The 13,914-nt window shown below is 33.3% G+C and overlaps 1 protein-coding gene across 1 annotated transcript; it reads right to left on the bottom strand.

Moving 5' to 3' along the window:
- LOC104700695 (auxin response factor 10-like) lies at positions 3,415-6,954 on the bottom strand. The gene is made up of 4 exons (XM_010416238.2): positions 5,540-6,954; positions 3,948-4,810; positions 3,795-3,860; positions 3,415-3,714 (listed from the first exon to the last, which is right to left on the bottom strand). The coding sequence occupies exons 1-4, from the start codon at positions 6,644-6,646 to the stop codon at positions 3,633-3,635; spliced, it is 2,118 nt and encodes a 705-aa protein (XP_010414540.1). The 5' UTR covers positions 6,647-6,954; the 3' UTR covers positions 3,415-3,632.

The raw sequence follows: 13,914 nt of genomic DNA on the forward strand, positions 1-13,914 counted from the left end.
TAATTCATGTACGTATTTTTTTGGTTTGGGTTAGTTGTTGGTTTCTAAGAAAAAAACATCATTAAATCCTACATAAAGTACTGGTCAGATCATACCAACCCGTCATACATCGCAAATAATACTTGTTTCTGATTATACAAATTTATATCTTTGTCAGTTGAACAAATTTATATCGTTTGTGTCTTTTTTATTAATCTTGTAATTACTTAGAGTATTATTTATTTATATAAATTCATTTATTAAAAACGTCATAATCCCTTTAGATTTTGCAGGGAATCATAAAAAGCGAGAAATTAAAATCTTTGGAAAATATCGTTGACCAAAAATATTGTTGATGAAAAGTGGATTAGAAAAAGAAAAAAAAAAAGAGAGGAATGAATCTAGACCGATCGATCCACACGGGAGTGACGATAGAAACAAACCATACACGTGGCATAATAACTTGGGGGGGGGAGGGAGACATTCACGCTTAAACACACGTAACAGCCACGTCAACTTAACAACAAGACCGCTCCGAACAAAACAACACACGTGTCTTGTTGGGTCCTACCGCACGAACGCGACGTCTGTGCAACGTTATCGAAGATCTCTGTCTCTTTCGCTCTCTCTTCCTTTTTTTTTTTAAACAAATTTTTTACTCTTATATCTTATGATTTATGAACCAAACTAATTTCGTTAATTATGTTAACATCATCACTCTCATATTTTCTTGTATTTAGTTTTTTTTACGTTTCATTTAGTTAGTTAAAAATTAGATAAGTTTTTGTGAATTTTTATAATGTAGGAGAGATATCTAATAAATTTCAGATTTTTTGTCCACATAATTAACGTGTAATAAAAAATATGAAAAATAGAAGATATCTCTACTACAGTCGTTAGGCTATAACCCGACTTATTATTCTACTACTTTATTATAAATCTCTTGTTATTGTAAATGAAAATCATTAAGGGCAGTTATAATAACATAAACACTTCTTAGAAGGGCTGCAATAACCCGCTCCTTTCGCCCTCTTCTTCACACACATAGTCTCACAGTCTGCGGCAACACAATTGGATTGCTTTAGAACTTCATGACATTGGTTTTTCTTTCCTAGCCCCTCATTTGCCACCACTCATGTTACAATAATATGCATAAAATATAAAAATAGTATTAATTTGTGTATTTGAAATGAAATTTATCCGTTTTCATGGAGATATATTAATAAAAATGTCTAAAATATCACTAATCAGTCTGAGCATATTCCGACTAGGCGGTATAAAGTTTGAAACATACAATAATTTAACTGGTGCTTCAAAGAGTGAATATGATTGATACCTGCAACTATTTTCTTCTACAAGAACATATGTAATATAGAAAAAAAAAGATAATAAATATAAATACAAACCTAGCACAAGAATGGTGAAGATAACCATAACGGTGAATGAGAGTTGGATTGGTTTCTTCATCATGGATGATATAATTATGAACTGATATAGGTTTTAAACTTAAAAGTAAATGAATAAAGTGAGGTTTTTTCTTTGTTTGTGTTTAACTACAACAAAAGGTAGTGTTATATATATAATTATTTAGATGTATCTCTTATTCAAATATATCTATTTTAAGTTATATGTCTGAATTTAAGGATCTAATTTGACCCTCATATTTTGTATATGATAGGTAAATGCTTTAAACTCGCTCGTGTTTTTTCTCCTGTCACTAGAAATATTTTTTTTTTCAATTTATTTTAAACAATAAACACTCACGAACATATATACAATTTGACGAATATATGTATATGAATATAAAATATAAAACACCTACCGTGGAAAAAGAAAAAAAACAATAGCATTTGATATTCAGAAAGTGGAAAAGGTACTTTTCATTCAAGGGAAACCAAAAAGATAATATAAGAATGTCAAACTTATATTTTTTCAATTATAGTCCATTTATGATGCCATATTATATGTTTTCAACCGCGTAAGTGATCTAGCTATGTTTTTTCACTGCTTGTCTGTGAATATTACCCAACGACTCTTCTCAAGTTCTGTGAAAAATCGAGAGAACTGACAACGATACAGACAGTATATATATATACAGGACACTTTCTGTATTTTATGAATTATTCTCGAATGACTGTTTTTTTTATTTATAAGGTGGCACAAGCACCAAAACGGCGGCAGAAATGGGACCGCACGTGAGATGGACCTAGGACAGTGTCATGTGAGGGACCCCTAGTGGCTAAAATTATGTTGTGTTCTTCAGTTTCGAACTGATGACTTTTCCTTTGACTTTTTCGACAACTTCACCGAGACAGTCAAGTTTTTGCTGTCATGTTTTCCGCATTTCAGATCCCCAAATCCTTTCTTTAATTTTTCCTAATTATGTTGTCTCGTCAAATTGAGCTTTAATAACGATCAAAAGAAGAAGAGTACATACATTATGGTTCGCCATCCATCAAGATTTGGTAATAATAGTATGAACTTAAGAAAAGATAGATTGCGATGATATAATTTTGTAAATAGTTTCCAAGTAAACTTTGAGTAAAAATAACAAAAACAGTAGTCCGTAAAACATTTTATACTGTGAATTTTAATCCTTTTTACTGTTTGCGTCGATGTTTAAAGATTCAATTTTTTCTTGTTATCAGCAGAGAGAGAGTTGTATAAACGTACGTGTGTGTGTGTGACACTGTTGAATAAAATATGTGTGGTTAATTTACAAAGCAACTAACTTTAAGTACACTTGAAGCTATCTTAAACCGAATATTTAATAGATCTTCCTCTGCTATTCATTGAACTAATTAAATATGGAGGACTGAGGGAGGAGACCAAATTATGAAATTCATGTAGATCCCATGTACAATTAATAATTATGTTTAATCTGTTTATTTTTTCGCAAGAAATTTGCGTTTAAATATCTTAGTCTAAATTACTTGGTGACAAAATTTGTAAAACAATATTTTCTCTTTTTCATATTAAATTTTAATTTATAAGTCAAAATAAATGTCGTTTGTATTTCTAATGTAGATACATATATAGTAAATTATTCAGTTTTATTCATAATATTTAATGTATTGATCAATGAAAAAATATACATATATTAATAAAGAATAAAATTTAATATTTATTTACTTTTAAATCTGTGTGAAATTTTTTAAACGATACTTATATTGAAACGAAGAGAATAATATATAAATAACCAAGGGAAGCTTTGGGAACAATAATTTAGCTAACACTAGCTAGCACACAAAAAAAGTTACCTTAAGAAGACAAAAATTATTTCCAAAAATTATTTCAAAAAAAAGTTAGCTACAAAACTCAATTCAATAGAAAAATAATTTCCATTAAGCAAGCTTAATAATTTAATATCTAGAAGTGAACCATATTTGACACATTTTACTCATAATGATATATATAGTCTCTTCTTCATACAAATGATATGGCAGGCTCTTTGATTATCATATACAATTTTACAACCCAACCAAATAAATTCAAATACCAATTAGAGGAATTTCTTAAAACTTGGAAATAGTTTGTTACACACAAAAGACCAAAAAAACGGATTTAAAATAGGAAAGATAAAAAAGAGAATAAAAAGAGCAAAATAAACTTTAGTTTAGGTTCAAAACAAAGGCCACTGTTTCTTCAATGCTTTAAGCGAAGATGCTGAGCGGACCGGTCTTTGTTGAAGCGTCTATACCATTTTCACCATTCCTGATTCCGGTTATCCACGTCCTACGCAAAACCAAACCGAAATCAGTATTCCAATCGGTACATAATAAACAAAGCCGAAATATGCTTGAAAAAAGACTTACTTTCTCACGTTGTCGCCACCAATATCCATCTTGATCGTTAGCCGTTTCGTCGCTCTCATGAAATCACTACATTTTAAAACCGACAATTCAATCAATGAAGAAAAAACCGAAAACTAACCGTTAACTGAAACGAGTTCTTTGAGATTTTTTTACCTGAAAGGTTCTTCTCCAATGCGTTTTATAACACCATTTGAGTCCCGGTACACAACATGAGTCAACAAATCCGACCTCTCTTCGATAGGAAACATCTCGGCTAATTTCCGGTACAATTCTTGGTACGAGCCAATAACCGAGAGATCGAGCGTGCGTCCCACATCCTCAGATTCCATGAAAACTTTACAATGACCCGTTTCAAGTCCTTGGAAACCATAATTGCATGTTAACCCACGAGCCACCGAACATTTCTCCTCCCGCGCTTGCGCCTCTTCTTCCAAAGACCGTTTCCGGTTCATAACTTGCTGTTCGGTTAAAATAGGTTGACCGAACAACAAAAACTGATGAGTCTTAACCGAACCACCACCAGTCTTCTTCTTATCCTGATGAACCATAGCAGGATTCCCCATCGTTAAAGAACACGAAATGTTATTACTATTCTCTGTATCCCCCCTACCCTGACGAGACACTAAATTGTCGTAATGATGCCTCGGGTTAAAACCGGATAAAAACATCGCTGTAGACTGTAACTTGTTACCGGAGTAACTACTAAGATTGAGATCAGACAACAAAGACGGAGATGGTGATCCGAAGAGTTGTTGAGCTTGCCTGGCTCCCTGTATCCCTGCAGGAGCATTGTTGTTGTTGTTGTCGTTTGACAGATAACACATGGATTCGCCACCCGGGGAGAATATTGGGAATTTGGTACCGTCGAATGGGAACTCGAACGGCTGCGGAATCCTAATCTTCTTCCTTGGAGAGAAAGGAGATAAATGGATCGCAGGCATGTTCGATACTAATTCGACTAACCACGGGCTAACCCGTTTCACATTTTGTAACAAATCAGGTTCGTCCCACGCTACCTATATTATAACAAAACCAACACTTAAAACGATGATTCTTGTTAAAAAAAAAAAGGAAGAGGGGACTTTGAGGTTGACTTTAAAGCTAACCTGGAGGAGACGCCAAGGTGAATTAGGCCAACGAATTGGATCAGCGACTTGAANGTCCTGATGAACCATAGCAGGATTCCCCATAGTTAAAGAACACGAAATGTTATTACTATTCTCTGTATCCCCCCTACCCTGACGGGACACTAAATTATCGTAATGATGCCTCGGGTTAAAACCGGATACAAACATCGCTGTAGACTGTAACTTGTTACCGGAGTAACTACTAAGATTGAGATCAGACAACAAAGACGGAGATGGTGATCCGAAGAGTTGTTGAGCTTGCCTGGCTCCCTGTATCCCTGCAGGAGCATTGTTGTTGTTGTTGTCGTTGTTGTTGTCGTTTGACAGATAACACATGGATTCGCCACCCGGGGAGAATATTGGGAATTTGGTACCGTCGAATGGGAACTCGAACGGCTGCGGAATCCTAATCTTCTTCCTCGGCGAGAAAGGAGATAAATGGATCGCAGGCATGTTCGATACTAATTCGACTAACCACGGGCTAACCCGTTTCACATTTTGTAACAAATCAGGTTCGTCCCACGCTACCTATATTATAACAAAACCAACACTTAAAACGATGATTCTTGTTAAAAAAAAAAAGGAAGAGGGGACTTTGAGGTTGACTTTAAAGCTAACCTGGAGGAGACGCCAAGGTGAATTAGGCCAACGAATTGGATCAGCGACTTGAACAGCTGAGACAGTACCCATGAACCAACTGATTCTTGAAGAGTCCTCTGTTTCAAACGCCATTTTAAAACGCATACCACTACACCATCTTATCCTCATTGCTGATCTCACATCAGCTGCTTTAACGCAAAACTCAGGCGTGCTAGCGCGTGGGTAGTAAACAGCCTCAAACGCTTGTCCACACGCTGCACGCGCCACCGCTTCCGCCACTGCTTCTACTCTTACCCTCCCCGCAGTTGCGGCAGCCGCAGACGCCGCGTTTCCGTCGTTTCCTCCGTTGCGTTTCATCATCATCAGCTTAGACGTCGTTGTTGTTGTCGTCTCGTCGTCACGGAGGAAACCGGAGAATCCGGGGTAAGGACTGTCGGATCCTAAACCGTTAGATCCGATTCCGCCGCGTTTGGCCCGGCGGATTCCGACGCAGAGGTCTCCGGATTCAGAACGGAGGAAAACGATGGAATCGCCGGCGATTAGTTTCTTCTGGTTAACGAACGTGCTCCAGCCGGTGGTTAAGAGATGACGGCGAGGCGTACCTCTGTAAATATGCCGGAATTTCCAAGTCTCGCCGTGGATATCTTTAGCAATAACGGTTTGAACCGGCGGCTCCGCCGTGTAATCAAGCCGAGGGAAAATCGTCTCGGCGCAGTAACGAGGAACGGAGAAACCGCCGCCGTTGTTAGCGTCGGACTGCGTCAACGTTTTGGCGAACGACGCCGGCTTCTCGTTAACGTTAACGTTACCGTTACCGTCAGAAGAAGGAGTAAGACACAAAACGGCGTCGTTGTCTAGATCCAAGTCGTTGTTTCCAGGTAATGGCAAAAGCGTGATTTTGGCGAAAACTTCGTCTGTGTCAGAGTCGGCGAGGAACTTGACGGAGACGACGCGGCAGAGGATGAGAGGAGGTACGCGCGGCGCGTGGAAATCAGGAGGAGCGTGAGCGTGTTCTGTGTGGCCTTGAGCGAAGTAGAAAACAGTTGAGTTAACTGTAGGGATTTGAACCATTGATCCTGCACAAGCATGCCATAGTTGTGGATCCAAGCTTTTCTCTTGCTCCATCTCTCTCTCTCTCTCTCTCTTCTTTAAAATTCAGTCGAAGGAGACGAAGTTATGTTATCCCCTCAGAAGAAAGATCAATCCTTTATTAAGTTTTTTTCTTCTCAAGACAAGAACATGAAAAGATTCAAAAAAAAACAGAGGAAGACGAAACAGAGAGAGACAAGAACCGTTTCAGGGGAAATAGAGAAAGCGAAGTGAAAGAGAAAGAGAAAGAGAAAGAGAGAGATTTGTGGATTTAAATTAGCAGAGGGAAACAGTAAAGTTTCGTCTTTTTTTTTTTTGGTTTATCACTTCATAGTGAAGGGTGAAAAAAAAAGAAGCTTTAATGGCCGATCAGATCGTAGAAGAAGTAGAGAGAGAGAGGTTATAATCAGGTACGGACAAGACCACTATAATAATAATTATTATCTTCTCTTTAGTAAATGATGTGTACAGAAGAAACAAGAACCAAACAAACCGGAGAGATTATCTCAAACACAAACTTTAAATACTTCTTTTATTTTATTTTAAATATAATAACAATTAACAACATATAGTATTTAATAAAAATATATAAAATTTGTGTGTTTATTGATTAAAACTTGCAACTAACTTGTTTGTTTCATTTGTAAATCAGGTCCAAGAACAAGTTATATTAGCAATTTATCGTATCACGAGCCGCGATATTTTGAGTCACACCAACAAGTTTTTTCAATATTTCATTACTGTTATACCATTTTACTAATCAGCTAATTTTACTTTCTGCTTTTCACTTTTTACTTATTTTTCCTTTTGTTTTTGTCCGTTAGTGAAAGATGGGTTCCATTACACGATAGTAGTAAAAAAAAAAGGGGATAGGTCAAACCCATGGTAAAACAAATTCTGCTAGGTGTAAAAATAAACAGTACTACACTGGGGTAAAAAGTTAAAAAAAAGTGAGATATGTTAAACTCATGCAAATAATTACTTTAAAAAAAAATAGAAAAGGAAAATAAATAATTGCATTGCATATCCCTAAGTTACCCTTTCATCACAATAAAATGTTTTTTTCCATATTTTAAAAATATAGTTGACTCTTGGTGTTCTCATATATATATATATATAGGTAACTTTAGATTTTATGGTAGTATAAAACCAATATTTTAAAACTTAAATCGAAATTTGAGTTAGATGGGGAGTAACGAAGATTATTCCAAAAAATCAATCAAAGAAAAGAAAATGAAACTTTAACATTCAAAGTGTGAGTTATGGTAATGACGTCATAAATAAGGAATATAGAGTGTATATATAATATTAATAACGTACGTACGTGGGGGGTAGGGGGGGGGGTTGACCCAAGAGATGAAAACGCGGCTGTTAAAAAGGGAATCGGAGTTAGGAGTGTGTGTGATGAGTTCGTTGAAGTTAATTGTACTCGTCGATTGTTTTGTCGGGTCAATATTGTCCAATTATAATCTGACACGAACATCACCCAACTCATCCGTATTTTGGTCCTTGTTTCTTTTTTTTTTCTTTAACGTTTTATGGTAAATCTTTTTTTTTTTTTTTGCTTCTTTTTTAAAAAAACAGTTCAAAAAAATTTTGGTCGTCTTTTTCACTTGATTATCACTAGAAATTAGTTTCCCAAAATCTAGAATATCTGTTTTCTTTATTTCCCTCTTATTAGGTTGTCCATTTTACTTCAAAGTTAAAATATTTAAACCTAACACCAAACTACAAATGCAAGTCACATTTAACCAGAGAAAATATTCATTATGAGTTCTCTTCTTGCTGCTGATACCTAATTGTAGTATTTAAAGGTACGAGAAGAAATAGTGGTGGTATGTAGGTGATGAATTTACTCTTTTAACTCTATAAACACTATGCAGACGACTTAAGGTAAAGATAGGACTATATTAACTTCTATTGACCTTATACGAAACCAAGTAACTAATTCTTTTTGTCGACTTGTGTTTGAAGAGAAAAATCACATGACTATTCTAACATAAAATTGTAAATAAATATTTGTGTAAGTTCATTGTCAAAGAATGAGCAAACAAGGTTGAAGAAAATAGGAGCAAACAAAAAATAGTTAATAGAGAATACATGGACCAGGAGAGAGGAAGAAAACAAAGGGATTAATTAATGCATGACTTGTGAAAAAAAAAAAAAGAACAAAACATAAAATCATCGACATGACACACAGTTTCTTTGTCTTTCAAGTGTGTATTTCAGCCATATACTTTTTCATCTTATCTCGAACACACACACTGTGATATTCATGTAGATGTATGTAAATGTATATATATTTAATATGTGGAATTGACATGGATACAGAGAAGCAACACAAAATTAGAATGGTAAATAACTAAATATTGTGTTAGTTGGTTGTCTTGCATTATGATTATAGAATGGTCCATTGGTCCTATGACTCCTAGCTAACCCTATCTTCAACTTTTCTTATACATAAAAATATGAAACTACTTTACCCAAGCTCTATTAACATTGGCTTTCCTGATCTATATACTATACTTAATAGCCTTCTTATTTTGTAAGTTGTCTATGCAGAAAGAAATTTAATTGACGACAAAAAAAAAAAAAAAATTTAATTTTATCACACGTACAAAAATAGTTTTCTCTTTCACATTCAAGATTTATTCTAATGTAAATAATTTCTTTAGGGATAAATGGATAATGCAAAATCAGATGAAGATATTGTGTTTAAAAATTATATTACAGAAGGTTTGACTTGTACATGTCTTGGAGATAAAACACTAGACATTTTGAGTTTTATATATAAATATATTTATGTGACCCTCTGGTCACTATTAAACCAAGTTGAAGTCATACTATTCTAATGGAAAATAACATGCTATATAGACAAATATAAATCTATAATTTCATATTAGTATTTGGAGTTCTATTCATGTTAGAAATTTGTTTTTTTTTTTTTTTTTAACATCATTCATGTTGGGATTGTTATGTCATGTCTATTAGCTGCTATAACGCATACGTCAAAGCTAGGGAACCCGATGTCATTTGTATAATTGTAATTTGTATGTTTCAAACAGTTTAATTATGTCTGTATGATCAGTTTTCAATCCTAAAGTTCCTAACAATCTTTTATTTAGAGAGAGAGAGAGAGATAGATGGTTGGAAGACATGAGATGTGACAAAAGGGAAGATGGGTGTAGTTAAGTTGTTGTGTCACTGTCCGCCAAACCTTCCAAATCAAATAGAAGCGTCACCGCTCAGACAACCAAACCAAACCTCCCAAACGTCCCTTTCCATGTTTCACCGTCAACTGCTTAAATCTACCATTAACTCCTAATATTTTTCTTTTTTTTTCTCTTTTTCCAAATCCTCACAATTCCTTTATTGGTCAACAAAATCCCATAAGAAACAAAAGTATATGTTTGTGATAAAACTGGGATATATTGGAAAACCATCCCCTAAATGATTAACCTTCGTGGATTATGTTTTCTTGCTAATGAAAACAAGAGAGACATATCAAATCAAAGAATTTAAGCTATAACTTGCATATGAAAAGATAAGACGAACTGCATGTGCATAATCGTGACATCTGTTTTTTGTTATTTTGATTTACATAGAAATATAAAATATAAAATCGTAGGTGCCAACCATTTCTTTTCCAAATATTATATATACTTGATGTGGTTAGATAATATTTAATGATCTTGTCCCGAGTTAATTAACCTATGCTAAAACATTGTAAATTTGCTTTTTGTAGGGGAATAGGATCGGAGATCAAAGATTTATGTCAAAAAGGAGATTAAGATTCAAAATGGTAACCACAAAGCTTTTTCTAGTTCCACATCTTAAGAATAGTGCTCGTGAGATATTTGTTCTCCCTCACCTGCAAAGAGAAAACATGATGCGTATGTTCACCAACAAAATAGCATATATATTGTGGAAAGTCTCCTCTAAAATTATCCAAAATAGCTCTCAAAATGGCATATATATAATTGTATGCTAACATTTTGTTTAGTCTTCTCTAAATTATCCAAAGTCATACAATTATAACATTATGGATAATTATTTAAAAATGCTCTCAAGTGTTTTTTACGAACATAACCAAGTATATATATATATATCACTTTCAGGTCACACAAACATCAATACTCCAACAAAAAGAATGAATGTAATCTAATGACATCAAGTAAATATATATTAGTCATTAAAACTTTAGGTGTTCTTAGTTAAAAACTTTAAATGACATTTTCGGATCATATTTTGTGGCCAAATTTTTAGAGAATATAAATTTGGACATATTCGTACTAATTTTTTTAATATAAATTTTGATATATTCTTAATAATATTGGACCAGTCTTTTTAAATATATATTTTTATGAATCTGTTTAATAATTTTGATACTTGCAGTAATTTCATTCGTAACTATTTAACATAGAACAAACTTTAGTTATTAAATTATTCAGTTAAATTTAAATTTAGCTAATTTTTGTTAGAGGCTGCTACTCCCATTTTAAACGTCCAACTAGTGCCCATCCCAAACTTTTACCATTATTATATCTCACCAAATCATGCAATTTGATGATATTGTGGACGAAAATATCTTTGTAACATTGGGAAAAATAGAAAAGAACAACAGTGGCTTACTGATAAAAGTGGGCCAAAACTAAAAAAGGGTTTGGGCCCAAACGACAAGGACAGAGCGAGAGACTATATTGCGCCCGACGCGCATTTAAAACACATACTGTTGACAACTCGTTAACTTACGCTCGTGACAGCTAAAGACAACTTACGGCCTGACTGGTTCAAACGCTGCGATTGCGGTTGCGGAAGATTGCAGAAACGGACGATTGCGATTTCAAGCGTTATTAAGTGTTTTGAACGACTGGTTTGGTGGTTTAAAATTTGTGTGTTTGCAGGAGGTTTACGATTGGTTGACTAGCGGGTGCAATAGCGGTTGGAACATAATAAATGTGATATATAATATATAAATGTTTAAAAACACAAAAATTTTAATTAAACTTGATTTATAATTTAAATTTATTTAAAAAATACTAAAATAATTATTTAAAAAACAAATAAATTTCATATTGAAATACTTATTCCTTTATGCATTTGGCTTTTCACCAAAAATTTAATCAAGTAATTTGATAAATGACAAAACATATGCTTTAGATCGTAGATCTTTTCTCTTTTCTCTTAGATCATGGGTCAGTAGTTGCATCGGTAGGAATGGTCAAGTGAGAGTTGAGAAGAGTCACTGGTGATTTGTATTAATATTTTTCACAAATAATCTTATTTTTAAAAAATTTCTGATGAATTATTATATTTATTTAGATTTTTTTGAACTTATGTGCGATGTGTCATTAAATTTACATCAAGTTTTCTGGGTTATTGTTAATTGAAATATTATTTTCTTCTAATTGTTAATTTTATAATCTCTGTAATCGTATCTGTACTTCATTTTCTCCCATTTTTAATGAGTAAAATGGTTAGATAGAAGATATAACACAAAAGAATTTCATTATTATTGATTTCTTTTAAGTTTTTTATCAAAAAAAAAAATCCAACCGCAATCGCCCGCAACCACAAATGCTTGCGGAAAGCAGTTTTTGGAATTTAGTGGTTTGAAGCGGTTGGAAACGATTAGGAGCGATTAAAAACGTTTTATGTGATTGGTTCCAATCATTAGCAACCGCTACCACCCACAACCACAGCATTTACGGGAAGTAGTGGGAGAACCAGTCAACACATTAGTCGTAAAAGTAATTGTACACGTGGCATCATCATCACGGCTTGCTTTGTCTCCCACGTTAAATCCTTATAAGCTGAAACATGATTGGCCAACTGATTCCATTTATATATATCTTTAGATTTATTGTTTTTGTTTTCTGTCAAACAGATTTATTGTTTTTTTGGTAATCTCTTGGTTTATTATTTTTGTTTCAAATAAAGATTGATTAAAATATTTTTAGTCCCTTTTAACAATAAAAATGGTAAATATTCTTTTTTTACACTTTTTTTTTTACAATATCAAAACTATTTTATGTATGATTTTTTCAGGAATATTAAATTTTGTTTTTTGGTCGACATCAAATGTTATGATTTATGGAATGAGACTCCTAAATGTGACATCTGTATTTGAATGCATCTTAATATTAATAAATTTGGAAAAAGTAAATTAGTCGAGTAGCTCTCAACAATAATCGATGATAAGAAAAAATACAAAATAATTGATGATAAGACAATAATCGATGACAAGAAAAAATACAAAATAATTGATGATAAGTTGGGTCATAATAATTTAGTGTTTTTTTGTATCCACTGATGTTTTTTTTTTCACTCAAAACTCTTAAATGATTTTGTTTTTGTCCATTAATAAGTCTAGAATTATTAAAACAATAAAATAAAATAAAAATTGATGAGGACAAATGAGGGAAGAGACATAATTGGGGGTTAAAGGGACCCTACAAGAAGAGAAAGACAACGAAGTCTGAGGAATCTGTGTCGTTATGTCTTCAGATTCAGATGACACCTTCTGTTTTATTTGTCTTTTTTCATTTTTTTTTTCAGAACCATTAAAATACAGATGATTACAACAACATTTACTATACGGAGAGATTGAAACTAGAGAAAAAAAAAACTATATAAAAAAAGGAATGTTAACTATATATGTTGTCTTGGTGATATATGTTATCTTCCTCTTCTTGTTTTTTTTTTGCGAAATCGACTTCACTCAAATGCAAATCCAATGTTTGGCTAACACTATCTTGAAGAGATTCAAAAATGCATATCGCATTATCCTACAAACTAGTATTGATGATGGCTCTGGATTCTCCAGACTTTGAAACAAAATATATTGTAACAGAAGTGGAATGCGAACAATACTCCTCTTTCCTTGAAATCAATCTCAAAATCACATAATTGAAGTATAATTGAATCGTCACCAATGTCAATATCCATAGATGGCAGGGCGACGGTCAAATTACTTAAGTATGAAATCAAAAAGGTGAACCCTTGAGTAAAAACTGAATCGTTGTAAAGAGTGAGGAGCCGTTTTATGGTAATCACACTTCACACCTCTCAAATCACTCTTAGGAGAGACAAGAATACGCATTGCTCTAGTATATTGTTTTATACTATTTTTTTTCTTTCATTTGTTCAATATTCTTATTACCTAAACAACTTTGTTTCCTTGAAAAAAAGAATACGAATTTATTTGATGTATATTATATATTCAATTTGATAAAACTGTAGATTTGAATGATGAGTTCAAATTTCATGTTTGACAAATACCAAAGAGTGAATTCTCTTTGGGT

This window comes from Camelina sativa, chromosome 7 (genome assembly GCF_000633955.1).
Source record: "Camelina sativa cultivar DH55 chromosome 7, Cs, whole genome shotgun sequence".
Lineage (NCBI taxonomy): Eukaryota > Viridiplantae > Streptophyta > Magnoliopsida > Brassicales > Brassicaceae > Camelina > Camelina sativa.